Genomic DNA, 22,437 nt, shown 5'->3' on the forward strand with positions numbered 1-22,437 from the left:
TGGATTTAAAATGGACATATTGCCATATTGCTCTGAAAAAAATTATGGGGATTCACACTCTCACCAACCTTAGATGTTAAATCTACGTCTGCCAAGTTCTATTATAGGTGCAGATTTTTATTTTATTTTTTCAAAATTATGTACTTTCTCAGTGCTCTACATAATTTTAAATGTCTATATAATAGCTCATATAATCATTCTCCCTTACTGTTAGATATTAAGGATGTTATACATAGTCTTTTCATTATTTAAGACTATTTCTTTCAAATGGATTCTAAGGTATGAGATTACGAGATCAAGGGTATAAATATGAACATTTAAGGCCATCAACACATACTGCCAAAAGAGCCTAAAAGCACTGTGCCATAATACTGTCAACACGAATATGAGTGCTCATGTTCATTACACCCAGTGTGGCACACTATGTGGAAATGCTATTTAATAATCTACAACATTTTTCACTTTAGTATATTAGATTTGAATATGAATTTTCACACTTGGCATAAATAAGGAGCATATGATAAAACAGAAGAGAATGACAAAGAATGTAGGGAAGAGAGCCTCAGAAGGGATATTTTTAGAAATGACATATAGAGGGTGAGAAAAATAATAGAATGGGGGAGAGGGATGCAGAGGGAAAGTCACAAACAGAAAGGTAGAAGAAAAAAGGATTTTTTCTACAGCAGCAGTCTCAAATATTTTGTGATGAGAAGTTCATATTTTCCTCATCTATTGCAGTAAATAGGGTAAGGAGGAGTCTCAGGAAGAGAAAACAAACATTTTAACTCCCCCCATCCATGGTTACCCTTCCCCCAACTGCAAAGGCATTTAGAGAAATGGGAAAAGGTCAGCCAGAAGCCTCACACCATTCCTACCCTCTCCTCTTCCTTGCCTGTGACAAAAGAATCGCCTCAGGTCTTTTCCCCATTCCTAAGATCTTTCAGCATTTTATATCCATACAGTGGAGTATTATTCAGTGATAAAAAGCTATCAAGCCATGAAAAGATATGGAAGAACCGTAAATGCATACTGCTAAGTGAAAGAAACCGGTCTGAAAAAGCTACATACTACATGAGTCCAACTATGTGACATTCTGGGAAAGGCAAAACCATAGAAAGAGTGAAAACAACAATGGTTGCCAGGGGTCTGGGTGAAGAGTGATGAACAGGTGAAGTACAGGGAATTTTTAAGATGGTGAAACTATTCTCGTATGAAACTGTAATGGATACACGTCATTAGGTATCTGTCAAAATCCATAAAACTGTACAACACAAAGAGTGAACCTTCACGTAAACTATGAACTATAATAATATATCAATACTGGTTCAATAATTGTAATAAATATACCACACTTAATGCAAGATGTTAATAAAAGGGGAAACTGCATAGGTGGGTGGGTGAGGTGTGGATGAATGTAACTCTATGTATGCGCTCAACTAATCTGTAAATATAAAGCTATAATAAAATTAAATCTATTAATTATTTTTAAAAGAATACACATAAAATTAAATTTTAAGTATACTGATACTTTCAGACATATTGAGTCAATTTTTATGATTAGAATCAACACAAATATGTTGAATTTCAATTTAACAGAACCAAAATGACGCAAGAACCAAGGACACCTTTCTTTAGAGATTCTGAGGGACTCGGGAAGGAACAGATCACTGGAAGATTTGAACAATCACAGAACCACATAAAATATATATGGTATTTTAAAATTCAGCTACACCATGCACAAGCCAAAATATACTATATGTCGTTACAGAAATTAAAAAAAAAGAATATAAGCTATAACTCCCACTGACAGGGTAAACACTTAAGTGTCAGTCTCCATTTTGAAGACATTATTTCTGTTCTCTCCAAATGAAGAACCGATGGGCAAATGTTCATACTCTGTAATTTTCCAGCTGGATTTTTAAAACAGAAAGCAGTACCAGGCTCTTTTATAATGAAAGGCAAAGAGGCTTTCAGAAAAAAAGATCTAAACAGAGACTTTACAGATTCAATTTACTAAAGAGATCTTTCAGAAATTTAACTATACAATTTCACACTATAATCCAGTGGAGTCATACGCAATACTAGTTTTTGAAACCCAACATTTCCTTTCAACAAATTAAGTGTGATATTCTCAAGTATTTTTGTTTTTAACTTTAACACACAAGAATTTAAAGATCCTGCACTGTGTTTATAAAAGGAACTAACAGAAATACCACAGCATCTCTACCAAAACATTTAAATATATTTCTGATTCCTATTTATTTTAGTAGGTTATTGCTATACACTAATATTTAGACTTAAGGGTATACTGAACACCTAGAAGTCCAATAAAATATTTTACTATAGTTTATCTCTTATTTAATTCTTTATTAATCAGGAATTAAAATTATTAGGTGGAAAAAGATAAACTAATAATAAATGGGATCAATGTCACTATAAAATCCATAAAAGAGCCTTTCCACTTAAATTAAGTTTCTATTCTCATTGCCAAGGTGTTTCCCTTATCTCTTAATATTTCCAAGTCAATTTACTACTGGAGACGTATTTTTACTCAAACTCTCCTGTCTGGATTTTTAATTCATAGTAAGAAGTTAAATTTCCACTTGCACCAAGAAAAAAAAATTAAAGATGTTTATCTTCTTAACTTATCCATTTCTATTTCAACAATATTATGCAGATGCCAGTTTTATAAGCCATGAACTTTCCAACATGCTGTAAAATTTTTAATGTGACTAAAAAATAATTAAAGGAAAAGTCTTGAGTTACCAACAAAGAATAGAAAGATATGACTTAAGGCACAGTACCTCTCAGTAGTGAGGAAACTGGAAGATAATTTCTTTTAACAGGGGTAAAAAATGTAACTGGCAAGTATTGACAGTCATCTAAAAGTTATAGCAACCAAGATGGTCACCATGAAGATAAATGAGATCAGCTCTTGTATGCCACTTCACTGTTCTTTACATTAGGCCCCTCATCCTATCCCCAGGTAATTTCCTTCCAGCATTTCTTAGGGTCACAAAACTTTTCCATGAAGCCAACTGGGGGCATCAATTTCAAATATACACCCTTCCTCCAAAAATATCCTTTAATATAACAATAGAGAATCCAGATATCTCAATATTTAACAAGCTACCTCTTGTGGCTAGTGACTACTTCTCAGAGTCAAAATTATGTATCCCAGACTTAAGAATATGAACTACGATACAAAAGTAGTAACACAGCATCTGTAAAGTTTGAAGAAAGCCAAGTAGCTGGTCTGCCCACAAAAGAAGCAGTCAATTATGTCATAGGTTGTAAAACCTCTATAGCTGATTCTTTATGGAACATTGTTTTTTACAGGTTCATTCAATCAACAAATATTACTAAACACTGAATACCAAATATTATTATTTAACAAATATGTGCCAGGCACTGATATTGAAACTGGGGATATAATGAAACAAAACAGTGCTGTCTTTAAGAAGCTTTCTATCAGTTGGTGACACAGAGAAGTGAATAGTAAATACAACGAAGTGTGACAAATCTCTCAAAGGTGATACAAGACAACACAGGAGGCTTCTGAGCCAAGTCAAAGCTGGTTGGAGAAAGCTTCCAGGAAAAAGTAAATCTAAACATGGATATTATGAGAGACTTTCCTGGGAAGAGTGGGGTGGGGTAAGGGATTATAACAGAATTCTAGGCAAAGGTGTAAAGATAGGAAAAAACATGGTCATTTCAAAGTAGTAAAATTATCTTGTATTAAGGGAAACATAAGAGTGTAAAGAGACGATGGTGAGAGACAACATTCCTTTGAAGCTCAGGAAAGACAGTATCACCCACTACCCTATTGTAGCCATCATCTACTAACTTCTTGGTCATCCCTTCTTGTTCACTCAGGACTTTATGGTTCCTGGCTCACAGTCTTCCTCTCCACCCCTTTTCTTGGTACCATTCTTAGAAACTTCAACATCCAGATCTACTCTCTGACTTTTCAATCCTTAGCCTCCTATCTGAATCTTGACTTCAAACATCGTAATTCCTGATCATGACTTCCTACCCTTTCAGCTCACTTACTCTAGTCTTTCCATTCCAGTGATCTTTCCACCTCATCAATCCATTGCATTCCTATATGACTACCAATTACATCTCTCAATTCCTCACATCTTCCCTTAACTGTCAGGGTTCCATGGTGCACCACTCTATTTATAATCACTCCCTTACAAACAACCTTAACTTCCTTCTCCTCTTATCCTCTGTCATACTAGCCTAGCAAAATCCTAATCTGATTAAACTTGATTATCCACTAATTCCATACTGATATTGAATAGCTAAATGATACTGGGGAAAAAATGTATAAAATCAGACTAACTGGTGTTATTTTCAAATCAAAACACAAACCTCAAACTACAAACTACAACTTCTCCATTAGGTTTGATTTTCTACTCTTCAAAAAGAATATTTTATATCTCTCTCTTAAAGCCTTCAATAATGCCTAAGCCTCTGTTTACTCACTCCTCTATTACCTATCCTAACACAGAATTTCACCTTTTCTTTACCTAACATTGTCCTATGCAGTCCTATGGCTTTAACAACCATCTCCAGGATAAATCTCTCCTCACCCAGCTCCAGACTCCTAAATCCATGGAAACCTGACAGGCATGTCAACCCTAACATGCCTAACACATAACACTCAGTTTTCTCTGCTCCATAAACCCATTCATCTTCACATCTTCCCAATCTAAATAAAATTTACTGCAGCCAGCCAGTTGCTCAAGTACAAAACCCAAGGTCATTCTTCATTTCTTTCCTTCACATTCTTCACATCTGATATCTCAGCAAATAATGATGGCTTAAAAATATAAAGCAAATCCATTAACTTTCCTCTATCTTCTCTGCTATGCTCTAGTCCAGCTTGTCTCCATTAGGAATTAGCAAACTAATGTGAATGCAAAGGAATAGCAAGTCTAGGATAACCCCTAGTTTCTACATTGTACAAGTGAATACACACTGTGATTCCATTCACTAAGATGACAGACACAGGAAGATGGACACATTTTATGGGTGGAGGGGAAGGACAGTGAAGGAACATAGATAAGGGGCTCAGATTCGAACATACTTAACATTTAGGTTCCTATGGAAAACTAACTGGAGATATGGAGATATCTGGTAAGCCACTTAATAGCTCCTGAAGCTCAAGAGCTAACATGGATTGGAGACAGATTGGGCATCATCAATATTATTGAATCCAGGCCAGTAGATGACATAACCTAAGAGGAGTATGTAGAGTTAGAAGAAAAGAGATTCAAGAGCAGAATCCTAGAATATTACCCACATTTAAGGGATAGGGAAAAAAACTCTCCACAACAGATCACATGCTAGACCACAAAACAAATTTCAATAAACTTAAGAAGAATGTAATCATAGCAAGCATCTTTTCTAACCACAATGATATGAGGCTAGAAATCAACTACAAGAAAAAAAAAAACTGCAAAAAATACAAACACGTGGAGGCTAAACAATATGCTACTAACCAACGAATGGGTCACTGAAGAAACCAAAGAGGAAATCAAAAAACACCTGGAGACAAATGAAAATGGAAACACAACCATCCAAAATCTATGGGATACAGCAAAAGCATTTCTAAAAGGAAAGTTTATAGAAATACAAGTCTACCTCAGGAAACAAGAAACATCTCAAATAAACATCTAACCATACACCTAAAGGAACTAGAAAAAGAAGAACAAACAAAACCAAAAGTCAGTAGAAGAAAATAAATAATAAAAATGAGAGCAGAAACAAAATAGAAAATTTTTAAAAATGGGAAAGATCAATAAAACTAAGAGCTGGTTCTCTGAAAGATGAAGAAAACTGATAAATCTTTAGCCAGACTCATCAAGAAAAAAAGACAGAAGACCTGAATAAAATCAGAAATGAAAGAGAACTTACAGCTGACATAACATATATCAAAGGATCATAAGAGAATATTACAAACAATTATATGCCAATAAAATGGACAACCCAGAAGAAATGTACAAATTCCTAGAAACATACAAACTCTCAGGACTGAATCAGGAAGAAGCAGAAAATATGAACAGATCAATTACCAGTAATGAAATTAAATCAGTAAAAAAATTTTTTTTCCAACAAACAAAATTCCAGGACCAGATATCTTGAAAAGTAATTCTACCAAACATTTAAAGAAGAGTTAATACTTATCCTTCTCAAATTACTCTAAAAAATGGAAAAAGAAGGAATACTTCCAAACTGATTCTACAAGGCCAGCATCACCCTGATACCAAAACCAAAGACACTACAAAAAAGAAAATTAAAGAACAATATCACTGAACATAGATGCAAAAATCCTCAATAAAATATGAGCAAATTGAATTTAACAATACATTAAAAGGATTATACATTATGATCATGTGATATTTATCCCAGAGATGTAAGGATGGTTCAAAAGCTTCAAATCAATCAATGTGATACACCACATTAATAAACTGAAGAATAAAAATCATATCATCATCTTGAGAGATGCAGAAAAAGCTTTTGACAAAGTTCAGCATTCACTTATGATATCATATCATCATCTTGAGAGATGCAGAAAAAGCTTTTGACAAAGTTCAACATTCATTTATGATAAAGACTCTCAACAAAGTGGGTATAAAGGGAACATACCTCAACACAATAAAAACCATATATGACAAATCTACAGTCAACATCATACTTAACAGTGGAAAGCTGAAAGCATTTCCTGTAAGATCAAGAACAAGACAAGGATGTCCACTCTCCCCACTTATATTCAACACAGTTTTGGAAGTCCTAACCTCAGCAATCAGAGAAGAAAAATAAATAAAAGGAATCCAAACTGGAATAAGTAAAACTGTCAGTGTTTGTAGATGACATTATATTATATAGAGAGAAAATCTTTAAGATGCCACAAAAAAAACTATTAAAACTAATAAATGAATTCAGTAAAACTGCAAGATAAAAATTAATATATTATTGTAGCTTTATAGTATAGTTTGAAATCAGGGAGTATGATACCTTTAGTTTTGTTTTTCTTTTTCAAGATTGTTTTGAAACCTATTGTGTCTCTATATACTAGTAATTAACTATCAGAAAGAGAAATTGAGAAAACAATCCCATTTACAATTGCATCAAAAAGAATAAAATACACAGGAATAAATCTAACCAAGGTGGTAAAAGACTTGTACTAGGAAAACTGTAAGACAGTGATGAAAGAAACTGCAGACAACAGGAACAAAGGGAAAGATATGTCATGTTCATGAATTAGATTAATATTATTAAAATGACCATACTACCGGCGGCAATCTACAGATTCAATGCAATCCCTGTCAAAATACCAACGGCATCTTTCATGGAACTAGAACAAATAATTCTGAAATTTATATGGAAACACAAAACATTCCAGATAACCAAAACAATCTTGAAAAAGTAGAACAAAGCTGGAGGTATCACACTCCCTGATTTATACTATAAAGCTACAGTAATCAAAATGGCATGGTACTGGCACACAGGTCAATGGAACAGAATAGCAAGCCCAGAAATACCCACACTTATATGGTCAATTAATCTATGGAAAAGGATGCAAGAATATATAATGGGGAAAAGACAGCCTCTTCAAGATATGGTGCTTGGAAAACTGGAGAGCTACATGAAAAAGAATCAAACTAAACTACTTTCTCACACCATATACATACACCTTAAACTCAAAATGGATTAAAGACTTAAATGTAAGACCTGAAACCATAAAACTGAGGAAAACATAGGCAGTACACTATTTGACATTGGTCTTAGCAATATTTTTTTGAATATGTCTCCTCAAGTAAGGGAAAAATTGAAAAAACTGGACTACATCAAACTAAGCTTTTGCACAGCAAAGGAAACTACCAACAAACAAAAATGCTGCCTATTGAATGGGAGAAGATATGTGCAAACATAATATCCCATAAGGGGTTAATATTCAAAATACATAAATGGCTCATAGAACTCAACATCAAAGAAAAAGAAAAAAACCAGATTAAAAAATGGGCAGAGGACTTGAACAGACACTTTTCAAAAGACACAGACAGCCAACATACATATGAAAAAATGCTCAATACCACTAGTCAGAGAAATACTAATCAAAACCACAATGTCACAGCTATCAGAATGGCTATCACCAAAAAGACAACAAATAAAAAGTGTTGGCAAGGATGTGAAGAAATGGGAACCCTTATGCACTGTTGGTGGGATGTAAACTGGTGCAGTCATTATGGAAAACATTATGAAGGTTCCTCAAAAATTCAAAAATAGAACTGCCATATAATCGAGCAATATCACTTCTGGGCATGTATGTGAAGATAACAAAAATACAGATTCAAAAAGATACATGTGTGCCACTATTCACTGCAGATTTATTTACCATAGCCAAGATATGAAAGCAACCCAAGTGGAGATACACACACACACACACACACACACACACACACACACACACACACAGAGAAATATTACTTAGCCATAAAAAATGAAATCTTGCCATTTGTGACAATGTGGATAACCTCGTGGGTATTATGCTAAGTGAAATAAGTCAGACAAACACTGTATGATTTCACTTGTATGTGGAATCTAAAGAACAAAATAAACAAAACAAAACAGAAACAGATCAAAGAACAAACTGGTGGTTGCCAGAGGGGAGGGGGATAAAGGATGAGTAAAACCAAGTGAGGGAGGTTAAGAGGTACAAACTTCCAGTCATAAAATAAATAAGTCACAGTGATGTAATATACAGCATAGGGAACAGAGTCAATAACATTGTGCAATAAATTTGTATAGTGATGGATGGTAACTAGACTAACTGCTGTCATCATTTTGTAATGTATAAAAATATCAAATCACTCTGTTGTAATGTGAAACTAATATAATACTGTAAGTCAACTACACCTCAATAAAAATTAAAAAATAGGTAGGTAGGTAGGTAGATAAGAAGGAAGGAAGGAAGGAAGGAAACAGACAAAACTAAAACTACAACTACTCTAGAGATACTGTTCTATTAGAATCTCAGTTTGGAGGAAATTTTAGAAATGATCTAATTCAATCTTTTTTCTAAAAAAGCAATTTTCTTCTATTTAGTTTATGGAGGTCATTTGATCAATCTCATACATTCATTTTGTAGGATAAATTTAGTTGTATAAAGACTTTTTATGATAAGCAAAATCTACTTTCCTATAATTTCTCCTCAATGGTCCCAGTTTTGGTCTGTGAGATAAAGCTGATTGAGTCTATTGCTCCTATGACAAATTTCAGATATCTAAATTCATTGATTTATTCAGTAAGTATGTATTGATTTATTCAGTAAGTATGTATTGCCATTCTTATGGCAGTTAGGGGACCTAGTTCTAATTTTAACTCTCCTCAGACAGAAACATAAAAGCTTCCTTCTATCTATGGATGAAACATGCTAACTTCTTCAACATGCTACACACAGATTCCAGACCCTTACCACCATTCTGATTACTATGTGTTTTGCCTATGTGCTCAAAGTCTGATGTCCAACAAAAATGATAGTAGTTAAAATATTAGATTCATTACAAAAGTCATGTTATAAGTGACTTTTTTCTTCAAATTTCTATAAAGTTATGATATTTTTAAAATTTAAAAATATATGTTGAAAGTGTTATATTCAAACACAATGCAGTACTTTATCCTGTGGTAAGAGTAAAGTGCTTCATTTTACATTCTATTATAAATCTTTTTGGGAAAACAGGAGGTTGTAAACACATATTATATACTATATAAATTATCTAAATTTCAAGGAAACCACTTCCATTAAGATTATCAAATTTATGTCAACAAAATATAATAAGGGTGGAGCCACACAGCATATCCTCCACATGAAAATTTAATATAAAGATTAGTCATTCATTATTTTTTCATTTACTCAGCATCCCTTATGCATCAGGTACTTTACGTATGAGGGTAGTACTGGTGGGATGACAGCAAAGAATTAAAGATTTATCTGCCTTGTTTGAGTTTCAATGGGACAGATTTTAGATCCAAACAGGAAAGTTTTCTATAGCTTAAAAAGGAACCAACTGCTTCTAGTATATCATTATTTAAATAAGTTAACTGACCCTTTGTCAAGGATAGGGTAGGGGACATATGTACTCTGTAAGAGGTCCCAGCCAGCTCCCAAATTCCTTAATTTTTGTGAAGCAAGTTATTTCCAAGCTGCCTTCCAGATCTAGACAGGTGCTCCCTCTCCCACAGAAGGAGGCTGTACTGCAGGGTTTGCCCCACTACCAGGCAGACATATTCAGAGTCTAAGGCCTGCCTGTTAGGGTGACCCCAAATCTGTCCAGATGACTTATATCTCAGGACACACTAAAGCCTTAGTATGTTAGGATACTTACTTGCCTTTGAAAAGAATTTTTCTAATCCTCTCCTAATACAGATTGATTTTACTAAAGGGAGCATTCCTTCTAGAGGATTACTTAAATTGTAATTATCTGGAGGCCCTCATGGCAAAGCAAAAGGAGAAAAGGGCTTGAGTTAAAATTAAAAGCGGTAGGGAAAAATCAAACACGAAAACATAAGTGTAAAATAAGGTAACAGAAATACATTACATTACATTATTAATAATAAAGAGGTAGGAAATATGTAAACTCTCAATCACTGCTGGTGGGTGCAACTATTGAGGGGAATAATAGGTCAAATTCACTGAAACTTTAGCCAGAAGGACTCCCCCAGGATTGGCATCTCTTGCTCCATGTGCAGCCACATTTTCACGCAGTGTGAAATTAACAACGTGGATAAAAATCTCATCACAAGGAAAAAAAGAAAATTTAATTCTAGAAATTTACTTAAAGAAATAATTAGATATGTGAAAAGAATTTGTTCAAGGATACGGATCACAGCATGCTTATAATAAGGAAATACTGGAGATAATCTGCTTGTTCAACAATAATGAATTAAACACTGTACAATGATACAAGGAAATAATACACAAATATTAAACGTGTATATCTACTCACATGAAAAGTTGTTTGTGACATACTGTTAAATGAAAAAAGTACCTTATCAAATATATATGCTATATACTATATATAGTATGCTTAAATATATGCTTATATAATATATATTATGATCTATGTATGTGTCCTTAATATGACTTTTTAAAAGTCTTGAAAGATATACAAAAATGTTCATCTTTCGGGAAAAGAGGTACATGTAATTTTTCATTTATTCCTATATCCAAGTTTTCGAAAATAAACACATATTATTTAAAATGTATTTTTTGAAAAGGTAGGAAAGAAGGCTATCTATTCTGAGGCGAGGACGAGAGAGGCAAATAGGAAGGCAAGTCCTACCAATGGATCTACAGAAAGAATAGGGAATTATTCATGGATAAAAAACATTATAGGGGACCCAAGCATCTCCAGTATTACAATTAGGGGCTAAAAAGCTTAAAATGCAAAAGTTGTTAATAATTTATTGCAACTTATGTCTATTAAAATATACTGTCATGCCCACATTGGATCCTTCCTGATATTGATAAGAGGTAGGTTTAAAAAAGGACAAAAAGGCACAGGGCACCTAGAAAAGAGGGTGCATGTATGTGAGGGGTAACACATTGGTTCACAAGACATCCTTCTCAAGCTGTGACAAATTAGACATAGGCAAACAGAAGTAACCAGCTAATGCTACAGAAGGTAGGCTATTCTACTGCCTGAAAGAATTAGCATTTTGTTTATTTTAACTTAGAATAGCATTACCAAATCTAGTCTATGGGACTCAGCTATCTTAGGTAACAATAAGTCTAAAGTTCCAACAAAATGAGCACAAGAGAAGGCACATCAGGAAGGGTGTCTAACAACCAAGAAAAAAAAGTTTCTCTTTTTACTTATTAACATTGTAGGGTGGCTATGAGCTATTGATAGGTTCATCTCCACAGTAAAAGCAAGTCAAGCCTGGGCTCCAATTTGGAAGTTTTAAGGGTAAGAGTAACGACCAGGTGGGTAACCAGGAAATAGTACTTCTGAAAGTTGGTGCTGAGACCTGAAGCTTATATGCATATTCAAATCAATCCAAAAAACTCCTCACCTCTCAGCAGAGGGGTAAGGCTGCCAAGTCTCATCTGATCATCTGCCCATAATTTGCTTACAGCTTATTATGTGCTAGACAATGTGTTAAGGGCTATGTATACAGCAGTGAATTTAAAGATGTAGTCCCGAGGCAGTTTGCTATAGTGGAAAGAACAGAGATTATAGAGTCAGAAGATCTGGATTCATGTCCTCACCGTGCCACCTACTATCTGTAAGATCTAGAGCAAGTATCATACAACTTATGATACAACATAATATATAACACACAACTTATGATACACGCAAATATCATACAACTTCTTCTTGGGTAAACTAGAGATGATAATACATCTGTCCCACCTACTTCATAGGATTATTGTGAGAAACAAGTAATATACTGATTATGAAAGAGCTAAACAAACATTAGTCACTCATTCATTTTAATCCAATTCCATTTTTATAAAAATGTTAGAAGGTGGGGGTCTATATGACTCATGGGCCCAAACACCTCCAAGGATAGACTGGGCTATCAGCCTGGCTTCCCACATCATCTTCTCAAAATCTCAGTGGGAGATTATGACATTTAACAGACATAGTTACACTAGACATAAATTCATCTTGCCTTTTTCAAAGAGTTATCTACACTCTCTAACTTAAATAGTACTTCACATAATTGAAAAGCAATAGCCTTCTACTAACATTCAAACATGTACAAATACTCAAAATAGTCCGATGCAGCCAAGAAAAAGTGCCTGTTCCAATTTATCTGATCTAGGACTAAGTTCTCAAATTGAAAACAAAGCCCTGAAAACACAAGTATCACTTGTTTATAAGTTAATAAGTATCACATGTTTCTCTTCCTGTGTATTTGGTCTGAAACCACAATTTTAAGCTAAGAGTGAAACTTTTATAAATTCTGAAAGGAAAACTAGAATAAGAAATCTAAGTCCATTTGCATTCTATCCCATTGTCTTCATCAAAAACTGGAAATGATGGTTAAAGTGAAAATACTGAACCTATGAAAATAAAAATAATACTAGATACATTATAAGCCTAAGGCAGAGGTTGTATCTAAAAGTCAATTTTGGAACTAGAATTTATATACCTGCACCAGTGATGGCACTGTTTTATGTCTATTTTCACAACGTTGAAAGTATTTAAGACTTTTATAGTTTTCAGAACATTTCTATGAAAGTAGAAAGGCGTTTTTAAATTATTTGCCTCTAACCATGATCCAGAGCTTCACATCCACCATCAGAACCATGGTCTTTTTCCAGGCAGTCGTAACATAAGCCTACTTCTACACAGTAAGAATAATAAATACAAAATAAGAGTTTAACCAGATGATTTGCAAAACAGTAAACATCCATAACAGAACACTTCATCCTAATAAAACATGTTTTATTTTCAGAGCAACCTTTCACAATATTTAACATAATATCTAATTAAATAACTTTTAATAAGATATCCACTAGCTTAATAAAAAGCATAATTTTAAATAAGATTCTTATTTCCCGCTGTTAACCTATTTTTGCAAGTTATTCACTCTCCTTCACCCTAACATGACAACCCAACAGTCTCTTATGTCAGATTACCAGGACACAGAAAGGACAGTATATTCACACAAACTGTGTTAGAATCCAAAAAAACAAAAAACAAAGAAGAAGAAGTGGGTGATGTTTTGATATCAAATGTCAGAGAAAGTACAAGCAGAATATACATCCATCCTCTATCACCTTCACATTTGGGGCCATTGGGCATGTCTATTTTATTAGCATTTAAAGATTAGAGAACACCAGTGGGGAAAGATATAGTAGAAGCAGCTACATATCCTTTGCTTGCAAAATCATGCTATTAAAAAATGACAGAGGGACTTCCCTGGTGGTCCAGTGGTAAAGAATCCGCCTTCCAATGCAGGCGACACAGGTTTGATCCCTGGTGAGGGAACTAAGATCCCACATGCTGCGGGGCAACTAAGCCCACGTGCCGCAACTATTGAGCCCACGCACATCAACTAGAGAGGCTGTGTGCTGCAAACCACAGAGCCCATGCACTCTGGAGCCCATGCGCCACAACTAGAGAGAGAAAACCCGGATGCCACAACTAGACAGAAACCCACGCACTGCAACAAAAATATCCCGTGTGCAGCAACGAAGTTCCCACATGCCACAACAAAGACCTGACACAGCCATAAATAAATAAATAAATAATTTTAAAAATGACATAGAAATGGGTAACTTACATACAACTGCTGAACTTAATTAAAATCACAATGACTTGTACCCCTGCACCAGCCAATGAGATGCAATGGTGGCAATGACTGTGTCTCAGTTCTAATTCCTAACCCTAAGCTTACAATTTAGCTGTAGATAGGTTCAGGTGATTCAGTAAGAGAGAGAGAGTTAAGACATCCTCTGGTTACCCAGATATCCACTTGGCCAACTCCTCAGTCTCTGAGCAAATCTAATCTTCTCAATGTGGCCTACCCTGTCCATCTCAATATAATTCCTCAACCTGCCTTCCCCATCCCACCCTGGCAATCCTGAACCCCTTAACTTGTTCAGTGTTTTCTTCTTTCCACATCTTTAATCACCTTCTAACATATCATACAACTTATTTATTATGTTTATTACTTGAGGGCAAGAATCTTTGTCTACATCGTTCACTGGCGTATTCCAAGACCCCAGAACAGTGGCGAGCACATCAGAGGCTCTCTATAAATACTGGTTGAATCTTAAATACTCCTTTCCACCCTGTCATTCCCCGGCTGCATTCCAGTTCCCCATTCATCAATGTGCCTCATCCTAACCATACCCATAGGGGAACAACTGGGGCTGGAAATCAATGGAGGCTCTATTTCAGAGAAGGAGAGAGGGAAAGAGGGAGGAAAAAGAAAGGGAGGGAAGGAGGTTTTAAATTTATCCCCTACCTTGGTCCCCAACAATTCCATCCTAAATTTTTATATTTAATCTTCCTAAATTTTCAATTCCTCCCAAATTCTTTGTCTTGATTGCCTTCTCTGTGAAATTCCTTCTCTAAACTCAGCAACACTCCTGGTCAATTGAGTGATAAGACAATTTTAAAGAATAATAACTGGAAAACTATGATCAGTCTCAATGGAAGAAAAAAAAACAGAAACAGTGGAAAAAACATCTGTGTGTCTCATTTCTTTTCCACTTCATAGCTAAGCTGCTTCAAAAAGTGGTCTATGTTTCTCCTATTTCCTTACTGACCATTCAAACCTCAACTCTTCTGCTCTTAATGAACCCTTTCAACTCCTTACTTAAACGACCACTATGTTGCTCACTCCTTCAAAACATTTTTATTGAGCACTTATTATATGCCAGGCACTTAGGCTAGGCTAGCTGATTCGGTGGTAAACACAAGTCCCAGGTCTTGCAGTTTGAGCAGAGAAGGAAGACTGACAGCAACAATGATGAGTGACAAATGGTAAGTATTATGTAAGAAGTCAAACAGCAGACAGATATGACCTTATCTAAAGGACAGAAAAGGCCTCACTGAAAATGCAATGTTTAAAGAGAAATGCAAACAGTGAAGACAGATGAAAGATAAGAGGAAAACTGTTCTAGTTAAAGGAAATAGTACCTGCAGAAACCTGAAGGACAGAATAGAGTGCATATAAAGAACCGGAGGAAATTCAGTATGGTTAGTCTCAGGACAGGCAGGGCCTTAAGAGCCATGTCATTCTAAGACTTTATTCTATGAACAAGGAGAATAAAAGGGAATGACACAAAACCTCAGATTTATATTTTTTGGAAGATGAAAACATTTGCCTTACTAGAGTGGGAGGAAACAAGAATGAACACAGGAAATGATAGAGAACAGTTCTTGAAACTCTTGATTTCTATGGAAAGAACTTCATCATAACATTCTGTTTCTTCTCAGACACCTTCAATACATTATTTTCTTCTGCCACTACTCTAAGACTACTGCCTTTACTCAGCTCTCCTACAAATGTACTCTCCTGGGTGACCTCACCTATACTACACAGGTACCACCCCATAAAGTGACAATGACTCCCAAACCTGTATCCCCAGTCCAGCTCTCTTAAGGACAGAGCTGAACTTCCTACCATGCACTGGACATAACCACCTATACACTGTCATACATCCAAAACCAAACACAAGATCCAGACCCCACAAATCTGGTAGTTCCTAATTCTGCTGATGGCACCAACGTAGTCACCCAAGGCAGAAATTCTAAACGCCACTGACTACCTGTTTGTCCCTCACTCATCATCAGGTAAATTTGATCATCTAAAGCTATCAGTTCCTTTCATCCCTATAGTTCCAGAAACTTTGTCTAATGAAGCCTCTACACCATGAGAGATTCCCTCCTAAAGTCTTTCTTCAGTTTACAGGAAGAAGTCCAAATTCTTTGCTATGACATACAAGGTCCATTATCTGGTCCTTTTCTGTCAGAAAATAGCTTTTGTTTGCCATCTATGGAATCCCTGCCAGATTTGGTCACACCAAACTTGGAAAGCAGAAGCAGATCCCTCAAGACTCACTATGGTTTCTCAAGCCACCAGGTATTTGCACACCCTATTCCCACAGCCTAAAATTTCTTTCCCGCCTTGTCCACCTGGAAATCACCCTGCACTCTTTTAAAATCCAGTCAATGTCCCCTCCGCTTTTAATCTTCCCTGGTTCACATCATAGTTCTCTCTCCTTTCCTCCCTTCCCCAGTCCCCACAAAAAACAGAGTTGGGCATATCTTCCACTTCACTTCTATTCTGGCACTTACCAAATTATGACTGTTTACATGTCTGTTTTCCTGACTACATTATATGTTCCTGTATGTTGATAGTGTACTTTCTCTTTCTCGTGTTTGCATCCCCATACCCTACCATACAGTTGGCACTCAATAAGTATTTCTTGAATAAATGAACGTTTACAGAAGTGTTGTGACGTAACAAGCTTTGTCTCTGTACAATGGGATCCTGGGGTAGGCTTTAAAGTATCAAAAGCCATTCCAGAATTGTGACTTCTGGCTTGGGGAAGAGAGAGGGAGGGCATATATTAAAAAGGGATTCATTACAGTGGACCCAGTTCATCCAGCACCCAAAGAACCCACAGAAGTGATATGACTGTGTGCCACAGATTTCTACACAAATTATAACATTTAAAATTGTAAAAATTAAAAATTGAAAACAAATATGAAACTCATAACGATTAACTAAATGAGAGTTTGTTCAATGCATCCTTTAAAAATGGTATTTTTGAAGACTATTTAAAGACCAGGGAAAATGATGGCCATTCCAATCAAGTAGAAAAAAGAGATACATCATGATCCCAATTTTATAAAAGCCATGTTTAAACATACTGGTTTAAAAACATTTAGGAAAAAAGCCTGAAATAAACTGTATTAAATTATTAACAGTATTCATCTCTGGTAATTTTCTACCACTAATATCATTTAATAAATATTTATTAAGCATCTATCTCTCTGCTACTGTACAGTGAAAAGCAGGAGACATCTGTTCCTGTCCTCCTGGAGCTAAACATGTCACACTTTTATAATCAATCGGAAAAAGCAATACAGGTTAGAAAAAAATACATGAGATTGCCCACTCTAAATTTATAACCCACAAAAAATAAAAAAAGATTACTAAAACTTCTCTGGAATCTAGACTGGGGACAATTTTGATCTAAATATTTGGATAAAGACCACCCAAATGCCTTGTACTGTTAATTGTGAACCGTATCATGATACTACAACAGTCCAGATCACTATGGACAGAAGGTAGTAGAGGCACTAAATCTGCAGGCTTCCTCTTCCTGTTAGAAGATTTAAAAATTAATGATAATTATAAATAAAATTTGCTCAGTTGAAACTTAATCCTTCATCTTCCACCACATTTCTTTTCTCTTTTGTGTTTCTTTCCCCTCCACTATTTCCTGCTTTCACCCTCAATGATTTACCCTATTTATCTAAAAGAAGCTTTATAGATAAATAGCATTCTTCTTTCTACCAGGGAATAGCCAGTTTAAGATTGAGCTCTGCCCTCTTAAGGAGTCTCAGGGAAGACAGGCGCTTTCAAAGATTCAAAGGGGATCTGTGTTTTTGAAAAACATGAAAATAATTCACAAAAAATCTCAAGGCTGTGCTACCTTTAAAGCTCCAGCTCCATAAGATAAAAAAAGAAGTAGGGATAATATCTGACTAGAACAGCAACTAATTTACCTGCATTATTCTTCACTGTAATTATTTTGCTAGTTTACATCACAGATTGAAATTCTTCTAAAACTTCCTAGGATTTTCAGCTCATCCTAAACACAGTGATAAATAACAAAATTAAGTGCTCTGAGCTAAAAACTTCAGCACTACAGTTTGAATGTTACATGTTTTTAGGCATATTAAGGAGCAAATATAAACTGATAAAATTCTGTAGGACTTCGAATGCTGAAAATGGATACGCTATACAATAGTTTTCCAGAAATATTTTTCCTGGAGGACTCAAATAATTGAAATTTGTAAAAATATATATACAGGATATCATAATAGGCATTACAGGAATATATAGAATATTAAATGCTAACTTAGTGTTGTATATGCCCAGATATGCCCAGTAAGTATAAAGTATAAGGTATATGCCCAGAGAATTAGGGGACAGAAAGACTGATAGCCATTCATTCATTCATTCATTCATTCCTCAAATGTTCAGAAAGTACTTACTCTGTGCCAGGCATAATTCTAGGAACTATCAGAGATAGAGCAGTGAATAAAAGAGATAAAATTCCTGCCCTCAGAGAGTATGTTAGTGGATTGAGATAGATAATAAACAAGAAAAAATAAGTAAAAAGGTGGGATGAATTGGGAGATTAGGTTTGACATAAATACACTACCATGTGTAAAACAGACAGCTAGTGGGAACCTGCCATAGAGCACAGGGAGCTCAGCTTGGTGCTCTGTGATGACCTAGATGGGTGGGATGAGTGGGGGGGAGGGAGGTCCAAGAGGGAGGGGATATATGTATACATATGGCTGATTGACTTCATTGTACAGCAGAAACCAACACAACATTGTAAAGCAATTATACTCCAGTAAAATTTTTTTAAAATGACATTAGATGGTGATAAGTGCAAAGATAAAAGAAGTAGGAAAAAAAGACTGAGAGGATATAAAAGCAAGGAGGGAAGGGAGCAAGCCATGTGGCTGAGTAAAAACATTCTGAGCAGAGGCAATAGCCAGAACAAAGGCCCAAAAGTAGGAAGATGGCAACACTGGCCTGCTTGCTCTTCCTTATGTTTAAGGAAGAGCAAGCAGGCCAGTGTTGCTAGAAGAGAATGAAGGAGGGTGAAAAGTAATAAATGAGGTTGGAGAGATAAGGGGGAGGGGCTGGGGCCTCCTGGAGGCTTTGAGTAAGGTAGGATGTAACAGTTGGAAATGGGGGTGGGAGGTAATTCCAGGTAATTAGAACAAAGGAAAAGACAAAGAACCAGGGTTTTGAGGATATTTAGGAATTAGAGGCTGGCTTGGTGTGGAATGAGGATACACATAAAGTGAGGGAGCATGAATATGAGGGAAGGGGATCATTTGTGGGGAGGGTGTTTGAAAGTGGTGTATGATAAATATTGTCTTGATCCTCTGTTTAGGAGCTGTTGAAGAGAGAGATAGGGCAGGGAGGCACCAGGGTAAAAGCCGAGCATTAGCTGTCCCTTTAATATAACCCTTTGCTTTCCCCAGCAAGGATAAAATCCTGCTCCAGACAGTTGCTTTAGTTGTTATATTTATAAAGAAAAAAGGTGAGACCTTGGGAGTTTTGTGGGGAAAACATTTTAAATTTTCGGGTAGTAGGGAGGAGAGAAAATATACAAGAATTGGAATTCAGATTATTGTATTATTAACATGAACTGAATTAATTACCAATTGTGTGACTAACATGAACTAGTGTAATACACAGTGAATCATAAGATGAAGGTGACTAAAAAGTGGGACTGAGAAGGCAAATAGGAATTTCAATTGTTTAAAAAGCATTCCACAACATGTCTAATCCATGAATAAACAGTTAAGAGTTAACTACCCCTAATTCTATATAAAGAAGAGGATTCTATTATAATTATCTACTTTGAATTAAAATTATTCACAAGGCAAAAGCTGGAACCATCCTCCCAATTCAACATCTCATACAGAACAGTACCTAGTACAGAAGATTCAAATGCTTGTTTAAAGAATAAAAAACCTACCCATTACATTTCATCTCAATAGAATCAAACAGTGCTAGAATTGTCATAACACAACCTCAAATTGTTACTATTAATAGGGAGGATATTACACAAAAACAGAAAAGTTAGGAAGAAGGGATGTTTTTTCTTCCATATTACCATATTACCTGTAAAAAACAACATACCCTAAAGGCTTCTACTGGTTAATTACCCATATGACACAAAGCCATTTCAGGTATATGAAGGAGTGCTGTTTGGAATAATGGGATACCTAACATCATTAAATCCAATAAACAAAGCTGTTCCGAATCAAAGGAAATTTCCCTTGATATACCCATGTGAGTTGCATTAGTGCTCCCTTTCTGGAACAGAGAACAAAAAGCATAAGGCAATCTAAAACAATCTTTCCTCTTCATCCTTCAAGAACTCAGTGGATTTAGGGACCTGGGTTTGCTTCTCTATGATGTTTTTTTTAAATCTCAAATTAAGAGTAACTCATCCTCATCATTTGTCTCAAATAAAGCAAACGAGTATAATAAAAATACAGCAGCTCTTAACCACTCTTGGTCATGGTATGTTATAAATCCCAAAGAGAGGAACTGCTAAAGTAGAAAAAGAATCATCAAGCGGATACAAATAATGAAACTTCTGCCGGGAAAAGCATCGTTCTTCACTGGGTAATGTTTGTGCACAAGTCACTCTGACCCAGTATTAGACTTAAAATTGAGAGACAGGGTTTCATAGGGCTTTTTAAACCAAGATTATCCATGAAAAAGTTTTTTATGCAAATGTCGGAATGTCAACATACTTTCTTGTCTACTGTTTTCCAGGAAGCATTTTTCCATGCTAAGACAAGAACATCCTCAAGGGCAACTCCATAAGCGGATTCGAACTCCCTTGGATACCATAAATAAGCGTTAAAAACCCTTTATACCACAAAAAAGTACTACGGTAGTTTGCAAAGGTGTGTTTAGTTCTGCTTGTTGGAGCGATTAGAGCAAGCAGTGAATAAAAGGTGCCCTGAATCGAGTACACTGAACCCGGCCGCGGCATCTCCAAGATGCAACAATAAAAGCATCCTCCCCCCTCCTCATACTTCCCCAGAAAGTGGCCCTATACCCGGGAGCCAGCGGGCCGCAGGGAGAGAGCCCGGCCTGCCTCACCTTATAGACGTCCCCGTAGGTGCCGCTGCCGACCCTCTGAACGAGCTCGTAGTCATGCTGCGGGTTCCGCCTCAGGATGTCCGCGCCAGGCCGCAGAGGGGCCTCCATCTTCGCTCAGGGCCCGGCTCCCGCCGGCTCTGCCCGCGGCGCCCCGATTCCCGCTAACAAGGACGAGCGGCGCCGCTTCCCAACATGGAGCCTCTGCCCGCAGCTCCGCCTGCACGAGGAACGAGCAGAGGCTACAACCCCGAGCGGCCCAGCCCCGTCCCTTCCGCCCGGCCGGGGCCAGCGAACCACCGGGCCTGAAAGGGTCCCCGGCGCCTAGTCGCCGCGTTCCGGCCTCGGCCCTTCCCCCCTCCCCGGCCGCCCGCGAACTGCCGAGCCGGGTCTGCCCGCCCGCCGGGGCCCGGGGCCGGCTGGGTACCTGAGGGGAGCGGCCCCACTCTTTGTTGAGCGCCGCGCCTGGGACCTACTTCCTCGCCGGCGCCAGCGTCCTGCTTCCAGGCGCCCGCCGTCCGCTCCAGGTTCGGCGCCGTCTCCGCCTCCCGCTGCACCGCACGTTCTCTCGCGGGCGGCGGAGGGGCGTACCGTCGCCGCCGCCGCACCACGTTCTCCACCCGGGGCTGCGTCACCGGGAGACACGTTCCCGGCCAGTGTGGGTCGGCGCCCAGCTGCCCGCCCGAGTACGCCGGCCGCAGGGCCAGAGTGCCGCCCTGAGGCCTGCTCGGGACACGACACTCTCCCGGCCGGGCCGCCGCGCCCCCCGGGCCGGCGCGTCCTTTCCGGGCCCAGGCTCTGCTTCCCACCCTCGGGGCTTAGGGACGCCCCCGGGCATTCGTGGGCCGAAGCGCCTCCGCTAAACCGCCCCCCGCTTTGTCAGGTAATCTTAGAAGGTAACGGCTAGAGGGAGAAGGGTGGGCACGAGGGCGAAGGGAACGCAGCCCTCCCAGTTCAGAAAAGGTACGTTGAGGGCACTGGGCCAGGTGAGAAGTCACCTGGCAGTGGGGCACCAAGGAA

At 37.3% G+C, this 22,437-nt stretch overlaps 2 protein-coding genes across 3 annotated transcripts in view; one reads left to right on the top strand and one right to left on the bottom strand.

The window, feature by feature from the left end:
- Positions 1 to 21,984, bottom strand: part of MAP4K5 (mitogen-activated protein kinase kinase kinase kinase 5) — a 139,674-nt gene extending 117,690 nt beyond the window's left edge. Inside the window, exons 1-2 of the mRNA XM_004270042.4 lie at positions 21,845 to 21,984; positions 21,421 to 21,637 (exon numbers count right to left, since the gene is read on the bottom strand). Coding sequence (XP_004270090.1) covers positions 21,421 to 21,528 — 108 coding nt within the window. The 5' untranslated portion in view covers positions 21,529 to 21,637; positions 21,845 to 21,984. The remainder of the gene's footprint in view (positions 1 to 21,420; positions 21,638 to 21,844) is intronic.
- Positions 21,985 to 22,161: 177 nt separating this feature from the next.
- Positions 22,162 to 22,437, top strand: part of ATL1 (atlastin GTPase 1) — a 94,917-nt gene continuing 94,641 nt past the window's right edge. For both annotated transcript variants that reach the window (XM_004270044.3, XM_033428476.2), the window contains exon 1: positions 22,162 to 22,300. The gene's annotated coding sequence lies outside the window, so the exon portion shown is untranslated. The remainder of the gene's footprint in view (positions 22,301 to 22,437) is intronic.

Source organism: Orcinus orca, chromosome 2 (assembly GCF_937001465.1).
Source record: "Orcinus orca chromosome 2, mOrcOrc1.1, whole genome shotgun sequence".
NCBI classification, from domain to species: Eukaryota; Metazoa; Chordata; class Mammalia; order Artiodactyla; family Delphinidae; genus Orcinus; species Orcinus orca.